This window comes from Gymnodraco acuticeps, unplaced genomic scaffold (assembly GCF_902827175.1).
Source record: "Gymnodraco acuticeps unplaced genomic scaffold, fGymAcu1.1, whole genome shotgun sequence".
Classification (NCBI taxonomy): domain Eukaryota; kingdom Metazoa; phylum Chordata; class Actinopteri; order Perciformes; family Bathydraconidae; genus Gymnodraco; species Gymnodraco acuticeps.
In genome coordinates this window covers 733,373-758,393 of record NW_022990692.1, presented here as the reverse complement: position 1 = coordinate 758,393, position 25,021 = coordinate 733,373, and the positions used below count along the sequence as shown (strand labels likewise).

Here is a 25,021-nt window from a genome sequence, read left to right as displayed (position 1 = left end):
CATATTGCTATTTGTTCCCTTCTGTCTGATGCTGGGCAACTGTTGCATGCCAACTCATTCTCTAAACACCTGGTATATTTTCAAAGTTGCAAGTTAAGATATTGTTTTACTAATATAGCTTTTATTATACTATTTGTAGAATTTGGATTCCAGTGCTAATTGGCTCCATGTTGCAGCAGCTGATTATCTCCAGACCATAGTAATCAAACCCATTTATGGATGAACTAATACCTTTAACTGTGTTCTGCTAACCATTCATTGGATGGAATAATATCATTCACTCCATTATTTATAGTGTGTGTCTTTGCAAACACTCTTACAATCTGTACGAGTATAAAGGGTGAGATTTGGATTCAGTTTCTGTGTCGTTTTAACTGAATATTGATCCTCGTGCTGAATTTCTTCTCTCTCTTTTCTCCCTTTTACTTTGTCTTTTTCCTTCTTTCGCTTCAGCCCTTTTGCTGCTTGGTGAGTTTTCCCTTCGCTTGCTTTTCTTGTTGCTTCTCGTGCAATTTATAATATTCCCACCACTCTTACACCACTGACACATCTGACCTCTGACATCCCTCTCTCCTCTTTTGTCCAACTGTAAGATTCCCCTCTTTCCTTTGAGCCTGTCTTTTCATTTATCTTGATACTCCTTCTCTTCATTTATTCCCTTCCCACTGCAACTACCCCTTGAGACAATTCAAATGTGTTGTTGCTAGGGCTGCTCAATTATGGCAAAAATCATAATCTCGATTATTTGGGTCAACAATTGATATCACGATTATTAAAAACGATTATCCATTTACTTTTACAATTTATTGGAGGAAAAAAAAAATGTGAACAGTATTTTTTTAACAGTTGATTACCCTGAACTTTAAATATTATTCAACTGAATAAACAAAACAAAAAAAATTATTTAAAAAAAATAAAAATAAAAAAGTAATCGTTTTATTTCCATTACGTTGTTTTCGTAATCGTTGCAAGCCATAATCGTAATTGCGATTAAAATACGATTAATTGAGCAGCCCTAGTTGTTGTTGTATGCTAAACCTCGCTTCTCTTCAAACCAGGCTCAGCAGTCTGACCATCGGTGACTCGGAGCGCAAAGCGTCTGCCGCCCAGCAGAGAGAGCCGATTCTGGAAATCCCTGCTGAGAGTACGGGTAACGACAACCTCCCTGCTTTTGTTTCAGGATTCATTTCAAATGGGAATATATTAAATAACTCCCGACCGTCCGTCTGTCCTCCTCTCCCAGGCACCGGTCTTGTCCAGAGATGCGTGGTCGTGCAGAAGGACCAGCTCGGCTTCGGCTTCACAGTTTGTGGAGAGAGAGTCAAGCTGGTGCAGAATGTCCGACCAGGTGAGACGATGCACCGCTGATGGGTCTTATCAAGTTCTCCAAAAAACTGCAATGTAAAGTAATTAAAAATGGAAAGATAATATAAATAGATAGATTTTTATAATTAAATTGACGTGAAGTTGAGTGCATGCGCATAGCTAATGTGTTGATGCTATCAAAAGATCGAATTCAGTTACTAAGATGCTCCAATAGACTGTGATGAAAAGGGCTTTTTCCTCCTTGTTTCATGAGATTATATTTTGTAAAATAAATGTTTTGTGATTGAATTGACAAAAAGTCTGGATAAATAGAGTGTTCATGTACAACAGTCAACATGACCTTGATGGTAGGGAGATGATAATGAGTTATATGGTAGCACCCAACAAATATATTTTTGTTCATGATTTTCACTGTATGTCTTATCTTTACAGGTGGTGCAGCAGTGAAGGCTGGGGTTCATGAAGGGGACAGAATCATAAAGGTTTTTACTACTTTTAATCCCAAATAACAAATGACCTTACATTACATGTAATTTGTTAGACGCTTTTATCCAATGCGACTTACATACATCCAGTACTGGACCGAATGTGACGGTCGTTAGTTTTTTCCTGTTTTTAATGTTCCTGTTCCTTTTCTCTTTCCCTCTCTCAGGTGAACGGCCAGCTGGTGTCCTCCATGTCCCATCAGGAGGTGGTAAAGCTCATCAAATGTGAGTTTGAAATATGATTGATGTGTTTTGGTATATTCTGTTTATTTAGCATGTATTTATCTGACTCCATTCCTGCTTTTTTTTTTTGTTATCCTCTCGCAGCTGGACCGTATGTCGCTCTGACACTACAAGGACCGCCCCTTTCAGCCTCACTTCCCTTAGAGCCCCTCCACACGGACCTCACCAATCAAAGAACGTCTCTGGGTGGGGAGGCCCCCCCGACTCCGCCTCCCCCCTTGCCGTCGGGACTGAGCAGCACCCCATCGCAAAGAATCACTGGACCCAAACCACTGCAGGTAAACCAATTTAAATTAAGGATTGATGTCATTTCCCAGCTGGTATTTTAAGAAATACTGATTATTTTACTCACTTTTGTATACACCATCATACAGATTTGTTGTACATTGTGTTTTTTTTTAGGACCCAGAAGTACAAAAACATGCCACTGAGATACTCAGGAGAATGCTGGAGCAGGAAGAGGCTGAACTACAGGTTAATATATACACACACACACACACTCTCGCACACACATACCATGTATACATCACTTCAGGGGACATTACATTGACTTACATGCATTTCCTGGAGACTTATCCTAACCTTAACCATAACCAACACATGCCTAACCCTTATCCTAACCCTAACCAAGTATTCACCCTAAAATGAATGATTCCCCTCATGGGGACCTCCATTTTGTCCCGATAAGGGAGGCGAGTCCCCACACGTGACTGTAAACAGATGTAGGTCCCCACAAGGATAGTAATGCTAACACACACACACACGCACACACACACAGGTGTCCCACTTAAGTAACAATCCCTGACTGCATCCTCCAGATAATTTCCCCTATGATAACATTCTTCTGTGACCTACTTAACCCCCTTGTTGCACCGTGCTGTTTGCACAATTAGTTTGGGAGTTAGTTTTGCAGCTAATATCTGATAACCACTTTGCAGGAGTTGATGGAGGAGCAGTTGAGAATCCCGTCGTTTTCACTTGGGGAACGGATAGAAAGAGCAAAGAGGAGAGCTAACCAAGTCAGGGTCAAGATTCAGCAAGATCTGGTGAGCAGGCGTTACTGTTTTATATATATTTGTTTTTATACTACCTGGAAACGTTTTAGAAAGGCTGAAAAAACATTACAAAATTCAAAATGAATTAATACAAAAACTTTTTTCCTGCCATAACCACAACATGTTTTAGGTAGTACAGGTTCAAAGGGTTTTACATTTGACCTATATGCCTGTTTTGTTGCTCCTGTTTGGCCCATTAAATCACTAAAAATAGCTTCAATTGAATCATCTGCTGCTTTCTTCTGCTTCTCCAGGACGGGACGCGATCAGATTGTGCCACGAGCTACGTCATAGCAGGAGAAGGTGCATCTCTTTACCTATTTAAGTAAACGTCTTACAAAGCTAACACATTAGCTCTAATGATTAGCATGCACACTTACTGGTCTCATGTGTCAGCAGGAAATACTCATAAATTGTTAAAATGACTAAAGATCTTATGATTAAAATGCTGAAATTGGATCTTCTGTTGTGGAATTCACTGTTTTACTTTCCACTGAGGCCATAGACACTAAATGAATAACCACCTGTCACGATATGATTGTCTTTTTCTAATGGTGTAAAACGTCTCTGTGCTCTGGCAGGTCGACTATCAATGGACTCCAGCGAAGGCGACGTGGAGGTAGGCTGTTTCTTCGTCTTTTTTTAAATAACTGGTGAGGTTGTATGTGATGGTCCCACTCATCCCGTCCCCCTCATCCTCCCTCCCTCCCTTCCCTCCCCAGGCTTTTGAGAGTCCCCACTCCTCCCCCTCATCCTCCTTCAGGACCCCACAACACCGCCGGCAGAACTCCGACACACACACCCTGTCTGACTCGGTGAGATGGACGCACACTTTCAGTTTAATCTAGACGACGCCTAAAGAGATGTAGCAAAATCTCTTCTAGTAATTTCTCATAATCCTCGAGTGTGTGACTGAGTGCTTCTGTGTGTGCGTGTGTCAAAAGGGCGGGAAGGCGCAGATCATCGGCCCCGAGGAAGAGGATGAAGAAGATGACGGTTATGCATTTAACGAGGTGAGAAGAACACTTAAGAGTTTTCTTTCCCCACTTCTATTTTTCTTTCTGTTCCCTTCATTTATAAATGGTTCCCTTTTCCTCCGTCGTCCTCTCAGATGGACGGTCCGTTCCAGGACATCGAGCTGTTGAAGTCACGGCCGGCACACATGGCGGTGTTCATGAGATACGTCTTCACACAGCTCCTGGACCCCAACCCTCTGGTCAGTCTACGATAGATTTTATATCAGATTACAACTACATGTATTGGTGTTCATTTTGTCCACTATTTGTAATTTTAGTCTTAGTCAAATATTTCGTTTTTTGAAAAATGTAGTCAAGTTTTAATGGAATTTTACTCAGATTATATTATAATAATAATAATGGGTTTTATTGGTAACGCACTTCATATTTGAAGACAAATCCCGAAGTGCTACAAGCAGTAAGCATAGAGCAATATAAAACATCACAAAACACGGTAGAGTTAATTGTAAAAACAGTATAAAAAAAATGGCTAGTCACAAATCTTAGTCTACCTGTCGCACTAAATTAACACTACATGTCATCAAGCGTCTTTGGGTTCAAGAAAAGCGCTATAGAAATCAAATGTATTATTATCAAACAGGAGTGTATAGAAGTGTTGTGAATGAAATGGATTCTGCTGTTTCTGTACGACTGTGTTTATCTGCTTTCTTACATTTTGCGTGTGTGTCCACAGCTGTTCTACCTGTCAGTGGAGGCCTACCTGGGCTCCAGTCCTAAAGACGCCCGCGCACTCGCACCTCAGATCTGCTCCCACTTCCTGGACCCAGATGCTGTATGTACCAAATTATTTTACACTTGTATTGTTCCTTTTATCTGTTATATCAAAGTAATGGCTGCTAATGTGCAACGTGTTGGAACTATTTCTATTTTTGATTTGCAGAAGTAAATGGTATGAGAAGAAGCTGAATGTTTAACCTACTTCTCATACCATTTCCTTTATCAGACAAGTCACACATTTACCATACATCAAGATACATACTTAGAATAAATATAGTTTACAGTGCCTGAAAAACATGCCTTTTCTTTCTTTAGCCCCTGAAAATCAAAGTGCGAGAGGAGTATCTCACAGATATAGGTAAGACGACTACATCGCAGTTGTGTTGCTGGCGAATTCACTTGTTTTGAAACGACTGGAAAATAATATCTGTGACAGATTCAATTAAAGGGCGACCCCGCTGACATGATGTTGTGTCCTTGTCCCTTCAGAGGGTCGGCTTCACGCCTCGGAGGACATCAGGGGTCCTCTGTCCGAGCTGCAGCAGCAAGTGTTGCCGGACATCCAGGACCAGATCCAGGACTACAGGTACTGAAGGCTGACAATACTTAATACGTTAAAGGTCACCTATTATGCAAAATCCTCTTCTTCATGTCTCTTCTACATCAACATGTGTCCCCTCTTCTTCATGTCTCTTCTACATCAACATGTGTCCCCTCTTCTCCATTCTCTACATCAACATGTGTCCCCTCTTCTTCATGTCTCTTCTACATCAACATGTGTCCCCTCTTCTTCATGTCTCTTCTACATCAACATGTGTCCCCTCTTCTCCATTCTCTACATCAACATGTGTCCCCTCTTCTTCATGTCTCTTCGACATCAACATGTGTCCCCTCTTCTTCATGTCTCTTCTACATCAACATGTGTCCCCTCTTCCTCATGTCTCTTCTACATCAACATGTGTCCCCTCTTCTTCATGTCTCTTCTACATCAACATGTGTCCCCTCTTCTCCATTCTCTACATCAACATGTGTCCCCTCTTCTTCATGTCTCTTCGACATCAACATGTGTCCCCTCTTCTTCATGTCTCTTCTACATCAACATGTGTCCCCTCTTCTTCATGTCTCTTCTACATCAGCATGTGTCCTCTCTTCTTCATGTCTCTTCTACATCAACATGTGTCCCCTCTTCTTCATGTCTCTTCTACATCAACATGTGTCCCCTCTTCTTCATGTCTCTTCTACATCAACATGTGTCCCCTCTTCTTCATGTCTCTTCTACATCAACATGTGTCCCCTCTTCTTCATGTCTCTTCTACATCAACATGTGTCCCCTCTTCTTCATGTCTCTTCTACATCAACATGTCTCCCCTCTTCTTCATGTCTCTTCTACATCAACATGTCTCCCCTCTTCCTCATGTCTCTTCTACATCAACATGTGTCCCCTCTTCTTCATGTCTCTTCTACATCAACATGTGTCCCCTCTTCTCCATGTCTCTTCTACATCAACATGTGTCCCCTCTTCTCCATGTCTCTTCTACATCAACATGTGTCCCCTCTTCTTCATGTCTCTTCTACATCAACATGTGTCCCTCTTCCTCATGTCTCTTCTACATCAACATGTGTCCCCTCTTCTTCATGTCTCTTCTACATCAACATCAACATGTGTCCCCTCTTCTTCATGTCTCTTCTACATCAACATGTGTCCCCTCTTCTCCATGTCTCTTCTACATCAACATGTGTCCCCTCTTCTCCATGTCTCTTCTACATCAACATGTGCCCCCTCTTCTTCATGTCTCTTCTACATCAACATGTGTCCCCTCTTCCTCATGTCTCTTCTACATCAACATGTGTCCCCTCTTCTTCATGTCTCTTCTACATCAACATGTGTCCCCTCTTCTTCATGTCTCTTCTACATCAACATGTGTCCCCTCTTCTTCATGTCTCTTCTACATCAACATGTGTCCCCTCTTCTTCATGTCTCTTCTAAATCAACATGTGTCCCCTCTTCTTCATGTCTCTTCTACATCAACATGTGTCCCCTCTTCTTCATGTCTCTTCTACATCAACATGTGTCCCCTCTGTGGAAAGGGACTCTGAAAGTTTCAGGAACAAAGATTCTCTCTCTTTTTGATCCATTTTTATAAAAACCTGTCTGAAAATGAGCTGATCAGATTTTGGCCACTTTATGATGTCATAATGATGTTTTGTCTTGTGTAACCATTAGCCAATCAGCAACCAAGGTAACCCCCCCCCCCCCCCCACCTTATCACCTGAATCTCCTCCTAGAGCACCATTGTGTTCTTTGTAACCAAATCTCTCTCAGAGGGGCGTGGGGAGGGGCTCCTTATTTTCATCTAAAGTAACAGACAGAGAATCAGCACTTTGGAAACAGGGCTGAAACAGAGGGGATTATGGGTAATGCTGCAATGATCTGTTTGGTGTTTCAGCCAATCAGAGACAGTCTCTATATATATCTGATACCTATAATATCTTGATGAAAAACTGTATAATAGGGGACCTTTAAATCAAGAACTGAGAATTATTATTTCCCCCTTGTGATTATTATCTAAAAAGCTAGCTATGTACGTACACATGGGTCCTTTGGATACTTAGAAGCACTACATGTTTTGCAAATAACATTTCAAAATTCTTCATGGGAAGTAAAAGAAGTGCAGCATGTGCATGGCACTACTGTTCGCCAACGTTAGCTTTCATCAGTGTAGATGCTAACGGCGTTGAAGTTGAAGGCCTTTACAGATTGTGTTTCTGTGTTTCGTAGGAACAAGCAGATGATGGGCCTCGGCTCTCTGTTCGGAGAAGGAGACCTGCAGCAGCTGGACGGAGACCCGGTGAAAGAGCGACAGGTGGTGGACAGACAGGTCACCGCCCTCTGGGAAATACTGTGAGTCTGGGGCTCTCACAAATACAAAAACGTGCAAAATTGTGCAGATCAATTCGGTTTTTCTTTTAGATCTATACACAAATCTTCACACTTATGCCAAATGATCAAACAAAACCTTATTTCTAGGTCAGATACACCTGTTAACAAATCAAACATTGGTTTACTTTCAACATGTAGTGAATATTAAACTCCACACACTAAACCAGGCTCCGCCGCCAAGTGGCTCAATAAAATAGTTATTACAAAGCGACAGAAGGAGTTCTCCCAAGCTATCATAACAAAGGTCGGCAAACCTGGAGACCACATGACGTTCCCTCCTTCGACTTTATACACACACAGGCCGCTTCCCATCACATGACGGCTGCACCACAGTCTGTTCCTTTCACCTTTTGCTTACACCTGGATTTAACTCTTGAGGATTTAAACTGGATATCGCTTGTTATTTGCTGCGTTGCGACTCAACAGCCTTTTTATGTCTCTCTCTCTGTTCCCGCTCCAGATCAAAGCACGAAGAAGACAGAAGGTACAACTAGTGTCAAAGGCAATCTGTTTGCTTCTTTCTTAAACACCTTTTCTGCGTTTGTTTTTCATCGTGGTCTTTTCTCCTCACGTTTCCGTGTTTGTCCTCTCTCTCGTTCTCTGTCCGCCCCCTCTCAGTTCTCCCCTGGCGTCGGCCGTTCACCTTTACCTGCGGCATTCAGGTATCAAGCTAAGAGACTCCAAGGTCTTCCCTGGGCTGAGCACAGAGAAGGAGAAGTGGCTCGCCTTTTTAAAGACGAAAAAGGTAACTGCCCTCTAAAAAACAATAAAGCTGTAATGGGAGGGTAATGTCAGGTTGAATCCACATTTTGTTTTAATTGAGCACATGTACTCAACATGGCTGTTAGAAATGTGAACATGGGCATCTGTTTTATTTTTCAAAAATATTCCCCTGTCTTAATTATGCAAACCATAACACATTCTGCAATGTGTGTTTACAGAATCAGCAAAGGAAACAGTATTTTATTTGTAAGCAGTGCTGTATATATCTTCTGCCTCTGAGTTTAACAAGGTGTAGATCACTATGAGTCAATCTGAGATAAGAAAAGCTTGGCTGTTTCTGCTTAAGTCCATTGATTTGTTTGCCTCTAAACTGTGTCCGCTTAAACATAACTGTGGAGCAGCAATTTGGGTTCAACTCAAATATATTTGCATGGCTAACAAAACACAATTGAATAGAAGTCTATGAAAAGAATGAGGTGTGTGTGTATATATATTCATATATGTTGATTATATTATATGACATGACTGACGCTTCCTTTCTCCATAGCTGAGTGGTACCAAGAAAGAGAAAGATGGAGAGGATAAAAAGAGAAATCCCATCCTGAAGTACATCGGAAAACCCCGGAACTCCTCCCAGTCTAGTAAATACACACACACACACACACACACACACACACACACACACACACACACACACACACACACACACACACACACACACACACACACATACCATGTATACATCACTTCAGGGGACATTACATTGACTAACATGCATTTCCTGGAGACTTATCCTAACCTTAACCAACACATGCCTAACCCTTAACCTCACCCTAATCCTAAACCTAACCAACTCTTCACCCTAAAATTAATGATTCCCCTCATGGGGACCTCCATTATGTCCCCATAAGGGAGGCGAGTCCCCACACGTGACTGTGTAAACAGATTTAGGTCCCCACAAGGATGGTAATGCTAGGACACACACACATACACACACATGCTCTAGTTCACTGCAGATGGCTCATGCCGGTGGCTTCATTTAGGGATATTTTTTTTCTATAAATCATTATTATAATCTGATATCTGAACCCAGTTCAATGTCAAAATGCTTCAATATTTTTGGTTTATTCTTCAATGCATCACGCTAGTCTCACAAGTGCATTACCAGTATGTAATATGTGAACATGAGTGTGTGTGAGAGGTCATGGTCAGCTGACGGTATTGGTTCACTGGCACATCGCATCACACTCACGCAAACACGGACAAGTGATGCTCCCTCTCATTGTATTCGTCAGACGATATTGATTTATTTGTGCCCTCTGTCTGCCCTTTTTTATTGTTGTTTTTCCATTGTTTGTTTATTGATTTCTTTATTGTGTCTTGTTAGTTCATTGCTTCTTTTTGGTTTCTTTTGGTTTTTTAGCATTCCATGTCCCGTTGTCACCCACCGAAGGTATATCTTTTGTTTTTTATGTCATTGCACTGTTGTTACATTTTTGCTTTTTCAACATACATGGAATGAATTCAATTTGAAGACCTCGTTTTAGCCCACTATTGTATCGTACTGTACAATAAAGCAAAACGTGTGTGTGCAGTCCGTCCTGGCAGTGTGAGGAACATCATTCAGCAGTTTGAGAACCACACAGAGACGGGGGAGGATGGGGGAGACCCCGCGGACCCCCCGAGGCTCTCCACCAGCAGCCTGGGAGAGGACAGCATGGACAGGTACTCCATCATCAGAATCAGAATCCCTGTATTCGTCCCACAGAGGGGACATGTACATTGTTACAGCAGAAAAGAGCCACAGACAGCTTAATGTTACCTAAGAAGCATGCATACTAAAGATTAAAAAAAAGTTACACAATTTACAAAATACACATCCTGTAACAGTTCTGAGGATTTAGCAGCCAGGTATATATTGCACAGTTTTTAACGGCATTTATATATATGCCGTTAAAAACTGCAATATATACATAAACTGTGCAATATATATATATATATATATATATATATTAGGGCTGTCAAACGATTACAATTTTTAATCAGATTAATCACAGTTCTAAAATTAATTAATCATGATTAATCACCATTCGAACTATGTCCAAAATATGCCATTTATTTATGCATATTGTTGTGGGAATGGAAAGATAAATGAAAGAAGGCGGATATATCCATTTAACATACAGTATCTATGTTATAGTATTATTATTATTATATCAATCATCAAACCGTGGGGTCTTAATTCATTACGTGTTGATTTCTATCAACGGGGGAGTACTTCAGGAAAGTCGACAGAGGGGGGGGGGGGGGGCGGCGGCGGCTAGTGGAGTACTTCGTGACCACAGTGTGAACGTTGTGATCAGCTGTTTTAGCGCAGTTCTCCAGTGAAGGGGGGGGGGAAGTCTCCCTCCGCAGCCGGTTGGCGTAGTTTTGGCACAATTCCGTTATACAGACCGACGTTAACAGCAGCCCTGTCTGTGCACACGGAGACCGACTCTGTCGTCCGGTGATCTAACCGCCTTCTGGAAAAGCTTCACAAGTACGTCGGTACGCAAATGCGCTTTGTGACACAAGTGACGGTACGCATTTCAGATACTTACATAACCTGCGTACCCGTTATGTGCACCCCTGTACTACAGCAAAAGTATTCTCCGTCGGGACTTCCTGCAACAACACCACGCCGTTATCTTGATTCTGATTGGCCAGAAGACATTATCAAAGATGTTCTATTGAGAAGTCGATCACTACGTGACAAAAGTTTTCAAAACCGTGGCTACTGAAATCAATCTTACTAACTGCTGTCTGTGCAATATACTCCGCGCGAGTTGGCAGACTTTATTTTGCTTCCTTTAACATCATTTTTCATGGTGGGGCTAAGCCATTTCTTGGTGTGGGTGTAGCCTACCCCAGCCATACCCTGGCGCTGCCACTGGTGGCACGTATGGGGCGGGCCATTCGCATGCGTTAAATGCGTTAAATATTTTAACGCAATTAATTCAAAAAATTAATTACCGCCGTTAACGCGATAATTTTGACAGCACTAATATATATATATATTAGGGCTGCTCGATTATGGAAAAAATCATAATCTCGATTATTTGGGTCAATAATTGATATCACGATTATTAAAAACGATTATCCATCTACTTTGAAAACATCCATTTATTGAAAAAAAAAATTAAACCGTATGTTTTTAACAGTTGATTACCCTGAACTTTAAGTATAATTCAACTGAAAATCCAATAATAAAAAAAAATAATCGTTTTATTTCGATTATGTTGTTTTCATAATCGTTGCAAGCGAAAATCGTAATTGCGATTAATTGAGCAGCCCTAATATATATATATATATATATTGCACATAGTTGGTTGGTATTTAACAACAAGGGGTGTTATAGTCTGTGTTATTGTGTGTGTGTGGGGGGGTATACCAGGGGCCGTGGTGGTTACATAGTCTGACCGCTGTCATGAAATGTATAATCCGCATGTTGCACCTGATTTCAATGTTGCTATTTTAGAGATAATTTTTTCTCGTTCTCTCTCACAGCCCTGCGGTCTCTGTGCGTCTGGCACGCAGCGAGTCGTTGAAGGCTCAGGGTGAGGGCCGTCGGCGGGGCGTCGTCTCAGGGACGGAGTCTGTCCCTCGCTCTCGTAGCGACGTGGACATGGAGGACTGCGGAGAGGAGAGAGAGGGGCCGGGCCTTAGGCCGCTGCAGCACAGCGCCTCATCGTCCGCGTCCAGCAGCTCTGCACGGTAAATATTGGATTTTGTGTTTTTTCAGGTAACATCTCAAATGTCTTAATGACATACTCAGATATAGATCCTCCTTTAATACTACAGGAAGGGATATACAGAGGTGGGAGAAGTACTTTTGTACTTGAGTAAAAGTAGAAGTACCAGAGTGTAGGAAGTAAAAGTCCTGCATTCAATGTATTAATTAAAGTACCAAAAGTAGAAGTACGTCTTATGCAGATTGGTCCATTTCAGAATAATATATATGATTTTGTTTATAATATATGTTTTGATTATAATTATTGATGCATTTAAAGTGTTCTCAAAGCTGGTAAAGGTGCAGCTAGTTTGAATGGCTTTGCATACTGCAGGGTAGCTTGTGGATTTACTCCAGGTGGAACTAAAGTCTGATTTAAGAGTTGATTATATTTCACATCATTCATCCAGATCTGTAAAGTAACTAAAGGTAGTAAAATTAGCATATTTACCTCTGCATTTTAGTGGGGTAGAAGTACAATGAACTAAACCAATTGAAAGACTCGAGTGAAGTACAAATCCTTCCAAATTGTAATTAAGTACAGTACTTGAGTAAATCTGCTTAGTTTTTTTACACCACTGGGGATATGTAGCTACATAAGCCTCCAAGGGTCAAAACTCACCCCTTTAATTTCAAACACCCCGGACGTTACCCCCCCCCCCTCTGGAAGCGCAGATTCTCACCTCATGCAATCTCTCTTTCTCGCACTCAGGTCTCTAGAGAACCCTACACCCCCATACACCCCTCGGTCTAGACGCAGGTGAGTCCTCCCGGTAGTTGATCAGTGATCAAAAGTATTTATCTGGCAGGAAATTAACCCTAGAGGTGTCAGACGTCTTTTCAACATTGAAGATGAAACAGTTTGGTTCTCAAGAAAGAAATGGCCGCTTCAGTCGCCCTACAATGTTAGATATGTTTTGTATAGAGTGGTGCAGTGATGACGTATTTTTGTAGGCCGACCCGGAAGTAAGCTGCTGGTTCCCTCGACAAAAAAGCAATGGGATTTCTCCATAGGATTTTGGAAAATAGCTCGAAATAAGGTCTGTGGAAAACGAAGCTGTTTGATAAATGCACGTTTTGTTCAGCCGGATAATCTCCACATGTCTACTTTTATACATTTTGAATCATAAATCTAATCACCGGAAGCAAAATACTAACGTTATGCTATAAAGGAACTACAGCCGAGTACAGCAGGGTCGCACGACTTCACCGTCACGCCAGCTTAAGATCGACATTCAAAAATACAGATTCTAAATTGTAAAAGTTGAAGTGTTTGTTTGAACAGTTTGCAGGAGGCAGGAACTTGCTTTCCAGCAGAACAGGGCAAACACACTTAGCAGGAGTGTTTACGTGTTCGGCGTAATGATGTAAAACGGCCTGGACAACTTCTGTAGTCCTATTCAGCCACTTGTTAACAACCATTGTTTCTCAGACACGTCAACTCTTCAGAAATCACCAGCGGGGTCACTGCTGATGGATTTAATGTCGTAGAACAAAACGTGATCCGTCTCTTAAATTTGAGTCAACCACAGACCTTATTTCCAGCTATTTTCCCAAATCCTATGGAGACATCCCATTGGCTCTGAGACCAGGGAACAGGAAGTGGTGACATGCTGACTCACTTCCGGGTTGCAGGCCTCGGTCCTGCACCACTCTATTAAATTGGTGCTTTTCTCTCTCTCTCTGTGTGTGTGTGTGTGTGTGTGTGTGTGTGTGTGTGTGTGTGTGTGTGTGTGTGTGTGTGTGTGTGTGTGTGTGTGTGTGTGTGTGTGTGTGTGTGTGTGTGTGTGTGTGTGTGTGTGTGTGTGTGTGGTGTGTGTGTGTGTGTGTGTGTGTGTGTGTGTGTGTGTGTGTGTGTGTGTGTGTGTGTGTGTGTGTGTAGGAGTATGGACTCTCCGCTGACCCTTCTGCTGGACGCTGCTGCCCTGGAGGAGGAGGTATCCGACGGGCAGAACTGGCAGGACACGGTTACTCCTCAGCTCCTCGCTACGCTCAGTCCCCGGGAGGTGGAGAGACAGGCGGTCATATACGGTACGAGTCAAATACAACACACATGAGATTTTAATATGATTGTTATCGTCATTTAACCTGACACACAACTCAAGCTCAACATCCTGTGCAATGATAAGGGATTGCTTTTGTTAAGATTTTATTCCTTTAATTTTAGCGATATTCTCTACCTGTTCGGTTCTTTATTGATAACTCTTTTTTACATTAGATTACATGTTACTTGTTAGACGCTTTTATCCAAAGTGACTTACATACTCAATCCTGTGGGCAATCCCCACAGGAGCAATTTGGGGTGAAGTGTCTCAGGGACACAACGACATGCTGACTGCAGCGGGGTTTGAACCTGTGCTCCCCTGATCCGAACACCAACGCACTAGCCCACTGCGCCACACTACTCTTATCGGTTATTTTTCACTACTCGATATAACTAAATGTTGTTTCTTTAGCAGCAACAGTAATGTTTACAGAATAAACTCAGAAATATCTCACGGGAAGCAAAGCTAAAATGTGAAGTTTGAAAGAACAGACAAGCAATTTATAGGAAATGTTTCCAACCAAACTACTTAAAGGCAGCCGTTTTAGCTTGATTGTAACAATTTTCTGAGATTATGATCCCCCCCTCTTCGTTTTCTTCACCTTCAGAGCTGTTCACCACCGAGGCGTCCCACCTGCGCACCCTGAGGGTCCTGGACCAGGTGTTCTTCCAGAAGATGAGGTCTGTGCTGAACTCTGATGAGCTGGCCTGCATCTTCCCCAACCTGCCCCAGGTCTACGAACTCCACGGTCAGTGAGCGCGTGTGAACATGTCCAGGTCTTCAGCCACACATATCTTAGATAAGGACGATTCCTGCCCTCTTCTGGTCGTACATACAGAGTGTTTGATTACAGGTATAGCTGCATATTTCTGCGTGTGTGCTGCTTTACGCCGTCAAGACAATTTAGGCTCGTTTCAAAATACGAAATACAACTTTTGAAATAGTGTAACAACTTTAATATGAGGACTATGTGTGTCTCCATGTGAAATGTAACAGTGTCACTGCGTTCTGCTTCTTGTGTTTGCACAATAAAGTGAGTCGTACTTTGAGTCAACATGCTTTCAGGGCTGTATGTGTGCTAGGTAAATAATAATAAGTGAAGCAAATACTAAGGGATGGTTGTCAGCGTAACAATCTCAGCCTGCAGATTTGTTAAGTCAATATCTACTCTGCGCTTTAATAAAGAGACTTTATGAAAGTATATGATGCGATGTAATTGGACTAGCATTTAGCATCATCTGTTCCTTATGCTTTTAGCCTTGCCTTGTATTAATGGTATTATCTGAAATGATGTAACCGATTCCGACCCACATTAAGGTTATGTTATTAGTTTGTGTTTTTTCTTTGTTGTTTCTTTGCAGCGAGTCTATGCGAGGCGATGAAGAAGCGAAGAGAAGCCCCCACCGTTCAGGACATCGGGGACGTTATGCTGGCCAGGGTGAGCAAAGATGATCACCGCCGTCTAGTCCGTCCCCCATCATTTAATTTATTTTTTATTTAGCCTATATTTATACAGGTGTAGATCTCATTGACACAAGGTCTCATTTTCAAGAGAGACCTGTCAGTGGTAACACTACCACATAAAGTTACAGACAGACAGGACACTAAACACATGTTAATACTCCAGCTTCTCTTGTTAGAAGAGTTTGTTTATGGGCAGGATTAATATAACGAACATTACACATACATAAAACGGTCAGTCTAGGTGGCTGAATAGGCATGTAAATACACACAGGTCAGTATACAGATGATACAGGGATCACAAAGTACAGAAATCTGAAAGGATATGACGTGGGCTACTACACTTTATAATCTTATCCCGTTGCGCCCCGCCCCGCCCCGGTCTTTGGTTTTATTCATCATTACCAACATTCATTGACTCAATGAAGTTCCACCAGATATTTTCAAGAACTGTCAGCTTTCCTTTAGTAATGTATGTTCTAAAGCAACACATGCTGACAGATCCTTAATATATTTACTCATACTTGGTTTGCTCACATGTTTCCATCCTATAGCTATTGCCCTCTTCAGGATTAAGTGTTAACGTGGCGTTTGTGTTTCCAGTTTGAAGGGACGGCGGGAGACGAGTTTCAGGAGCAGGCGTCGCAGCTGTGCAGCCAGCAGTCTCAGGCTCAGGAGCTCATCAAGAACAAGCAACGCAAAGACCCTCGCTTCGCTCACATCATACAGGTACACACACACACACACACACACACACACACACACACACACACACCATTTTGTGACAGACATGTGCATGCTCCTGTTCCCAAATCAGTCAAAGATAGATATCAGTGCTCCAATTCTTCCTTATTATTCATTGAGCTCCTCTGCTCTTGTGTTTCACCGATTTTAAGTGTTGTGCAGTCTAATGCCTCTGATATAAGTTGTTCTTGTGGATTTATATTTTAACTTATATTTTATTTGAGTTTCAGACACTTTTACAAACGTACTCACAATTTTACCTACTGTTTCATTCATGTAGATTTTAAGACGTCTATTTCAAGTATTACATTTGAAATATGATCTGATGCCAGTCATACTTGATTAAGAATGTCTATTAAGATGCCTATTTAATTATGTTAGCATGAGTACAACTGTTAGAGTAGTTGGAGTAAAAGTAGGGTTTTGCACATCTTTTTAGTTTCTAATTGGTACTGATAAAAAGTTCAGATTTGCACATCTCTCTCCGTAGATGTTTCTTTGCCTAACGTCTTATTCTTTTTGTTTAGGAGTGTGAAGCGAGTCATCACTGTCGGAGGCTGCAGCTCAAAGACCTGCTGGTGTCTGAGATGCAGAGACTCACCAAGTACCCCCTGCTGCTGGACAACATCATCAAACACACAGAGGGTGAGGAAGCAACAGATACATCAACACAGAGAACATGCCAAAAAAGTAGAATTCATAACGTCAGAATTATTGATTTTCAGCCGGTTCGTCGGACCTCCCCTCACTTCAACGTGCCCACGCCTGTTGCCGAGGGATACTGCTGGCGGTGAACGAGGACGTCAGGGAAACGGAGCACCGGCAACGCCTCAGCCAATACCAACGCAGGCTGGACGCTGCGCCTCTATTCAAGGTAATCAGATAATCCATGTTGGTTTAACGGTAACTTTAGTATTTTTGCTTAATTTCCGATCAATTTCGAAAAATGGTCAGTCACAAAGAAAAAAGGAAATATGGTCCAGTTAGGTCTTGGTGATATATAAAAACGATATGTATATGAGACTAGATTGTTTGCCTTTACCCACTCTATACATACTCTACACCAGTGATTCTCAAATGGGGGTACGCGGACCCCTAGGGGTACGTTGGGGTACTGCAGGGGGTACGTTAAAAAGGTTAATTAAAAAAATACCATGCATGATTACAAAAATAATCTTACTACAATAAGTTAAATGGAAAATACAATTGTATATAAAATATTCCTAGAACCACTAAGGGGGTCCTCCTATAAACATGTTACATTTGTGTATTGTATTTATAGTTTTTAATAATATATCATTTTGTTCATTGGTTTGTTAAACATATATTAATTCAATTGAAAAACTCCTTGGAAAAATATTTTTTTTCTGCATAAAGATGAAAATATCCTTAGTTTGTTGTAATTCATGCATTAAGGAGTTAATACATCAAACACTGAGGGAACATCACTCTATTGTAATTATTTATATAGGCTTTTTCTGTCAAAAATGTCCGGGGTCGGTCAGGGGGTACTTGGCTGAGAAAATGTTTCAAAGGGGGTACCATCCATCCATCCATCTTCTCCCGCTTATCCGTGGTCGGGTCGCGGGGGTAGCAGTTCCAGCAGAGAGACCCAAACTTTCTTTTGGGGGTACATTACTGAAAAAAGTTTGAGAAGCACTGCTCTACACTATATCCACGTAACTCATCATTTATGAAATGCTCATTGTACTTTTGTAAAAGCATCAATATTCAACCCCACAATAATGATATGGATCTGGTTTTCCTCATGTTGCCCAGCCCTTGGTTCAGGTTGAAAATACGACTTAAGTAAACCCTATTTTTCTGTTTCTTACTCTAAGTGTTACTATACCAACCTGCTATTTGACTCAATGTGTTTGTTTTCCTCCTGTCCCTCACAGGGTCTGGACCTCACCACTAAGAGAATGATCCACGAAGGTCCTCTCACGTGGAAAGTCAACAAAGATAAGCAGATAGGTCAGAACCTCCCTGTGGATACATACAGTCATCAGTTTGTTTGTGTGCCTCTTACTCACATTGTCTGTGTCCCTCCATCAGAGATCCAGGCGCTGCTGCTGTCGGACTCCCTGTTGCTCCTGCAGCGGGGCCCGGACGACCGGCTGCTGCTCAGGTATCCGTCCCGCTGGCTGGGGGGGGGCGTGGGGGGCAGCGGGGACAGCAAGACGTTCTTCAGCCCTCTGGTGAAGCTGGACTCTCTGCTGGTCCGCTCCGTAGCTACAGGTCAGGAACGCTTACCCATAGATTTAATATTCCCCTCTGGCTTTTTGGATGATATAATGTATGTAATGGTGTTGTGATTTGTCTCCAGATAACAAAGCCCTCTACTTGATCAGCACCACAGAGAGGCAGATCTACGAGCTGGTGGCCGGGACGGCGTCGGAGAAAAACACGTAAGCTCTTTCCCAAGAAATGTCTACTTTGTTTAATTTAGTTAGACCCATTGAGAATTACAAGAGAGACTTAAATACACAAGTTGAATCAATAAAACTAAAACAATCAAACAGTGATAAAAACAATATATAGTATATACGATTTCTGAAAACCCATTGGCGTATCAAACTACAATATACACTGCAATCCAGTCCTAATATATTTTTCAAAAGAATCAAAGATGTCTTTCCCAGATTCTGGCGTTTGTGCTTATTGAGCATCCATGTGTTACAGCTGGAAAGATTTACTTGAAAAGACCATCTCATCGTCCGGCGGTTCATCCCCCCTGATCAATCACGGATCCATACCTATATCGTGAGTAATTCTGACGTCTATGAATAATATATAAATAAATCTGTTCCTTTGCAACACAGTTCTGTAATATGTCTTCAATTTAATTATTTTCATGTCTTTCTTTAATACATTTGTTTACTCCTTGCATATGCTTAATGTACATTGTGTATATTTTTTCTACAGCTCCTCCAGTCTGCGCAGTGCGTCCCCAGTGTCAACTAGCAGCAATGTGTTTGCAGGTAATTAAATGATCTTCACCCCAAATATGTAAACTGTGTGGAAATGTAGTTTTTGGTTGAGTCACTTCGTTTTTTATTTTCTTCATCTTCCAGACAACTCAATAACGGAGCAGTCCGATTCCATGGAGACTCATTCCTCCAACGACGACATTGTGCTCTCAGCACACACACCTACTGACCAATCAGAAGCTTTCATCTGCGGTGAAGGAGAAGCAGTTGGTGTGGCCGAGGCCGCTTTACAGGACGGTGAGAAACAAACACATCTGTTACATTTGTAATCATCCGATAGGAATTTAATAAAATCACAACCATTATAGTTCATTCTAAATATATTATTTATTTATTAATTGTTGTTTGTTGTTGTCTCCACAGTTGAAACACTAAGGCAGCTCATTTTACGAGATTTGGACGAGGACGGTTGGAGCCACAATTCAGACGACACGCCCACCAACGAGACGACCAATGAGAGGAGCTCGTTCACCGAGAGGCAGCGGCCAGAGTCTCTGGAGACTGTCCTCAACTTCAGCACCAACGAATGGGAGGCGGAGCCTGAAGAAGAGGCTCCGCCGCTTGACTCTGAGCAACCCAGCAGCGTTCAGGTCGTGAGGAAAGGTAACGGATACATCTTTAATCTTCCCACAGGGCTGGCTGTTTTTGGGTGAAATCTGGGTGTCTTTAATGGCTGCCTTCCTCTGCATGTTTCTCTTCACTTGGGTGATTCATTAATTTGTTTCTCACACACTTTATTTTCTCTTTTTCTTCTGTCTGCTTCCACTTTACAACACACTTCTTCCCCACGCACTTTTCCTTGTCACACATCTATCCTCTTAGCTGTGGTTGCGGGTCCTTCTTCTTCTTCTTCTGTCCCTGACGACATCACTGCTGATGTCACACTCCCCTCCGACCAATCACACGAGCCGAGAGGCGAGGCCACCGCGCAGGGTAATGACGTGCTGTCGTTTTATCAGAAGAAGATTATACCTTTTTATGTAAATGTCGGATAATTATCAAGATGAGTTCTGGAGAATATAATCTTTGTGTCGGTGTTGATTTTACCGCTAAAACAAAAACACTTTCTGCTCCAGGGAACATGTTCTACCTGGTACTGCCTACAGCGCAGGGAGAGAGCGCCACCGACGACCTCCACGACCCTCCTACTCCCACCGCCAGCCACTTCCCTCAGCCTCTGGAGGAAGTGATATCACTGCAGCCCGAGGAAGAAGCACCCGCCTGCTTCTCCAACCAATCAGAGGCTATGCAACTGGAACAGGAAGAGGAAACGGACCAATCGCCGCAGAGCCACGTGATCAAAAATGTGGACGAGATTTTCCACACCATCGAGGGGCTGACGAGCAAGCTGCGCCAGCTGAAGGTGAGTTTGTGTTGACGTGGCAACAAGGTGGCTGTCGGACCGTGAACTCAAACCTAATCCAACTCACAAAAAACGTTTTCTGTACAGTCATCACAAAGCGTCATTCTTACTCTTATGTTATTTTTAACCAGTTAGAGCATCTTATTTCTGTCTTACGAGGATACATGGTCTCTTTCCCCAACAACTATGTTATTATTAAGGTTTTAAATGCTGCCACGAGAAGAGATCAGCTTTCATGGGGAGTGGAGCTAATACTGCAGCCATATATAGGGGACTTTAGTGAATGCAGTTTATAGTATCTGATTAAAACATTTAGTGTACCTCATGCTGTGGACTACTAACTGTGTGCTTTACTTTGTAACATTAAATCTTTAAGTCTCTCAAAAGTTGTGTTTATGTTTTTTACATTCGGACGATAAGGCCCTCAACAAAAAGCAACAAACGGGGTCAAACGTTGTTCATGGTTTAACCCACAAAGTGTACAACAGCTCTCTTATAATGTCCTGCATCTTTCCCTCTTTTTTACAGGACATAGAGAATTCCCATCACACGCTTTTGAAGACCCTCAGAGAGCCGTTAGTCAATCAGGAGCCAGAGGACCAGCAGTGTCCGTCGGCAACCGTCTCCAGAACGCCGTCTCTGGATCGCGGCTCAGGGGACGGTGAGAAACAACCGTAACTATTTACAAAACAAGAATTGACGATGCATTCCTCTGTAAACTCATTTTCTTTTTCCTTGACCCCCACCAGGCAAAGAGGGCAGTCCAGCAGAGCCCAAGATTCAGTCGACGGGATTCTGACGTCACTCCGTCTCGATTGTTGGCGCAAGAACGCACTAATATCGGTCTCGGGCCCTTAAGCCCAGCCTCCCCTCACCCTTTCCTCCCTGCATGCACCGGCCATTCGATCAGAGCCCAGGACGGACCCTAGCTGTGTTTTTTTTGTTTCCCGTTTCCCTGGAATACAAACAAACCAGCCGGAATCACCAGGATCTCTGAGGTCAGCACAACTTCTACGTGGACGGAGCGAGGAAAAAGTATGAAGGAACAAAAAAGGCACGAGACAAGTTAACCAGTGAAGAGAAATTTAAAAAAGTTGGAAGCATTGAAAGTAGAAAATCGGAGTTGGATTTTTGAAGGAGTTGTACGTCTTGCTTCTTTTTTTTTTTTAAAGAGCTGGTTGAAGAAACGGAGCAGAAAAGTGTTGAAATGTTAATTTAAGGGAAAATCCGAAGGGACCCATCACCCCTGCACTTTACCCACAATGCATCCCTCTGTCATGTACAGTGGACAAATCAGGGACAGGAGATGCCACTGGCTTTATTTAGGGCCCGACATTTGAGCCAAGATGGCCTCCGGGGGTCCCCGCCCCCCCCTCCGCCTCCACTGGTTGCTTTACACTGATTCACCTGCCACCGTGGCCGAAGGACTGTGTCTATATAATTCAGGTTATTTGCACTGGGTAAGGAAACCAACACATCATTTTTATTTTGTCATTAAGCTCGGATTCATATCCTCACACTGTGGGAGTTACACGAACGTGTCATTGGGAGCAGCCTCACTGACTTATCCTCCAGTCTGTTTTACTCATCATTCATGCCATTGTTAATGTTGTTCATTTTGAAACCCTAAACCGCTGTTTACTACTGAAATGCTGGCAGGTTTTCTTTTTCAGCGCTGCTTCAGAGAGGGTCAGGGATCTCAGCGATAAACAAGCTCTTCTGATCATGTCGCGTTAGGGAGATTTGAGAATGCTTTGGGAGAAGACGGGCAATGTTGAGTGAGGAAAGAGGACAAATAGAGATTCAAACTTGAAAACTGCTCTGAAAAAACGTCGCCCTCAATCAAATTGCTGCCAAAAATCGCCGCTGACATCGCCTGTCCACACTTTGAGATTTAGTGTGTGGAGGGGTAGATGCTGCGAACCAGCAACTCTTCACTTCTCCAGCAGTCACACATACATAGTGTTCATATCCATCCAGCCAAAGCCATGAAAGGACTGCGCTCTGTACCTGAACATCCCCACCCTTTGAACAACCTGTATTTATTAGGTAACTAAGATTATTTTTTTGACAAACTCTGCACATTCTCCAAGTAAAAAAAACTGCTTCAGTATATGCAAATGTTAAATAAGCAAAAATAAATTGAAACAATGGTTTGACATTTTGGGAAACACGTGTATGCAAAGGCTGATAACGCTAGCAGCCGCTTAGCTTAGCTCAGCGCACAGACTGGAAATGAGGGAAACAATTAGTATGGGTCTGACTAAAAGTAACATACCACCTACCAGAATCTGTAAAGCTCATAAATGAACACGCTATGTCTCATTAGTTCCTGTAGTTTCTTCTTGTTTCTGCACCTGAACTCACACATTTCTGCGTGTGTTTTTTTAGGATTTGACTAATTAAGATTTAGTGCGTTGATTTGGGAACTTTGTAGGTTCTGCTAGGTGGATTTTGTTAGCTTAAGACAGGCTAAAGCTAGCGGCTTCGCTTCTTCCAGTCTTTACGCTAAGCTAACCTGCTACTGGTTCCAGCAGAGTCCTAAAAACAGACACGAGAGTGGTATTCAACACAATAAAGCAAATAATCTCAAACTATGTAGGAGTAATTTAAGGTTTTTGTAACCAATGGTTAAGGCACATTTACCAGCAAAGACTGACACTAAAGCTTTTTCTCTCAAACGCCTTCTATCTTAACCTAAATTGATGACACGCTAAAAAGAAAATATATCTTTAAACTCTTACAAGGAAAGAATTGTGTTTCTTTTGTACCAGTTTAATTATTTTCCTCTTATCAAGCTGATGGTCGCACCGAACTGGATTTTATTTGAGCTGGTTTCAAATACTAACAGACTTTACCGACAATACATTACCAAACTGATCACCAGGAGCCAAGTATATTAACCAGCTGAATTCTACTTTCAAAAGGATATTTCACTGCTGTAACATAGCCGTCACATATGAACAAAACAGACATTTTCAACTTAAAAAGGACACCTTTTGACGACCAGAGTGGCTGATTTCAGCAGGAAACCCCGAATTAACAACAGGGATTTGTGATAAAAAGTTCAAATGTTCTACCAAAGTGAAATATCTTTCCACAGGTGTAGAAGGGAACATGTTTTTTGTTTCGACATTATGGCTGCCTATTTTCAAGTGACCCAGAAGTGTTATCGAGAAGAAAATATTTTTGTTTGAAACATTTCCATGCCAAGCTATGGACACACAGTCATCACTGTGCTGTCCATAATTTGGCTCAAAGAAGTCAATATCTCTCCTTCTCCTCGACAAATAGTACCTTTTCTTTCCTCCCACCTCTAAACATTTTTCATTTCCAATTTCTACCTCTACACTTCAATTTCTTTATATCTTTCATGATATCTTCTTTCCATTTTACATTTACATCAGCGTTGTCGCCCTAACCGGCTAAAAAAGAAAAGAAAAAGAAGATATAACTGATTCCCTTTTTTTTAATGTTGCACAAAAAACTTCCCTGCACGGTGCAAACTACTGTATGCATACACACGTCTTTAACTATCATCTCATTGGTTTTATTTTGTGTCTTTAAAAAAAAAAAAAATCGTGTTCACTCATGTAATATAGAGATCAGACCCACTTGTTTTATATATGTTAATTTTTTCCTGTAAAGCCTTAGTCCTCGTATTTGGTTTTATTTTTGTAGATATGATAAAAAAAAAAAGGATGTATAAATTATTTTCTTCTCCCTTGTTTTTAAAATGGATGAGATTGTTTAGCTGCACAGAAGGAAAACAGAGCTCGTGTCTCAGATTCATGTGTTTTGTGAGATTAAAAAGAAACTGGATAAACTAAATGAAATGTGGATTGTGAGTTTTTGATCTTTGAATTTGGGTTGAATTGTCACCAGTTAATTAGTAATCTTGTCTCTTTAAGTGAGTGTTGAAGTTATTCATTTGGATATGTTTTATTCCCTTAGTAGGATTAAGGATCTCTAAATCATCACCTACTCAAAACTATAGCAGCTTTTCATGGTTTAAAGTCGGGAATGTAACAGGAAATCCAATTTTTTTTTGCTTTAAAATAAAAGCAGAAGGTTTGTAGAAGGTATAATAAAAAATGTATATATTCTGTATGTACATTA

At 41.8% G+C, this 25,021-nt stretch overlaps 1 protein-coding gene across 9 annotated transcripts in view; it reads left to right on the top strand.

The window, feature by feature from the left end:
- arhgef11 (Rho guanine nucleotide exchange factor (GEF) 11) overlaps window positions 1–24,733 on the top strand; it is a 47,423-nt gene extending 22,690 nt beyond the window's left edge. For 3 of the 9 annotated variants that reach the window (XM_034230423.1, XM_034230421.1, XM_034230417.1), the window contains 40 exons: window positions 1,059–1,150; window positions 1,244–1,348; window positions 1,759–1,808; window positions 1,979–2,036; window positions 2,139–2,332; window positions 2,457–2,528; window positions 2,993–3,100; window positions 3,364–3,412; window positions 3,691–3,728; window positions 3,832–3,924; window positions 4,054–4,122; window positions 4,221–4,325; window positions 4,820–4,918; window positions 5,179–5,221; window positions 5,353–5,449; window positions 7,643–7,765; window positions 8,265–8,288; window positions 8,423–8,549; window positions 9,075–9,168; window positions 9,951–9,980; window positions 10,123–10,252; window positions 12,074–12,280; window positions 13,009–13,056; window positions 14,179–14,327; window positions 14,949–15,089; window positions 15,703–15,779; window positions 16,406–16,531; window positions 17,074–17,191; window positions 17,272–17,420; window positions 18,448–18,523; window positions 18,605–18,787; window positions 18,876–18,957; window positions 19,232–19,312; window positions 19,475–19,530; window positions 19,624–19,776; window positions 19,903–20,142; window positions 20,362–20,472; window positions 20,616–20,902; window positions 21,431–21,563; window positions 21,652–24,733. In XM_034230423.1, coding sequence (XP_034086314.1) covers window positions 2,003–2,036; window positions 2,139–2,332; window positions 2,457–2,528; window positions 2,993–3,100; window positions 3,364–3,412; window positions 3,691–3,728; window positions 3,832–3,924; window positions 4,054–4,122; window positions 4,221–4,325; window positions 4,820–4,918; window positions 5,179–5,221; window positions 5,353–5,449; window positions 7,643–7,765; window positions 8,265–8,288; window positions 8,423–8,549; window positions 9,075–9,168; window positions 9,951–9,980; window positions 10,123–10,252; window positions 12,074–12,280; window positions 13,009–13,056; window positions 14,179–14,327; window positions 14,949–15,089; window positions 15,703–15,779; window positions 16,406–16,531; window positions 17,074–17,191; window positions 17,272–17,420; window positions 18,448–18,523; window positions 18,605–18,787; window positions 18,876–18,957; window positions 19,232–19,312; window positions 19,475–19,530; window positions 19,624–19,776; window positions 19,903–20,142; window positions 20,362–20,472; window positions 20,616–20,902; window positions 21,431–21,563; window positions 21,652–21,701 — 3,996 coding nt within the window. In that variant the 5' untranslated portion in view covers window positions 1,059–1,150; window positions 1,244–1,348; window positions 1,759–1,808; window positions 1,979–2,002 and the 3' untranslated portion in view covers window positions 21,702–24,733. Of the gene's footprint in view, window positions 1–453; window positions 469–1,058; window positions 1,151–1,243; window positions 1,349–1,758; window positions 1,809–1,978; window positions 2,037–2,138; window positions 2,333–2,456; window positions 2,529–2,992; window positions 3,101–3,363; window positions 3,413–3,690; window positions 3,729–3,831; window positions 3,925–4,053; window positions 4,123–4,220; window positions 4,326–4,819; window positions 4,919–5,178; window positions 5,222–5,352; window positions 5,450–7,642; window positions 7,766–8,264; window positions 8,289–8,422; window positions 8,550–9,074; window positions 9,169–9,950; window positions 9,981–10,122; window positions 10,253–12,073; window positions 12,281–13,008; window positions 13,057–14,178; window positions 14,328–14,948; window positions 15,090–15,702; window positions 15,780–16,405; window positions 16,532–17,073; window positions 17,192–17,271; window positions 17,421–18,447; window positions 18,524–18,604; window positions 18,788–18,875; window positions 18,958–19,231; window positions 19,313–19,474; window positions 19,531–19,623; window positions 19,777–19,902; window positions 20,143–20,361; window positions 20,473–20,615; window positions 20,903–21,430; window positions 21,564–21,651 lie in introns of all 9 variants that reach the window. The other 6 variants (XM_034230419.1, XM_034230416.1, XM_034230418.1 and 3 more) reach the window with 5 other exon arrangements.
- Window positions 24,734–25,021: the final 288 nt, after the last annotated feature.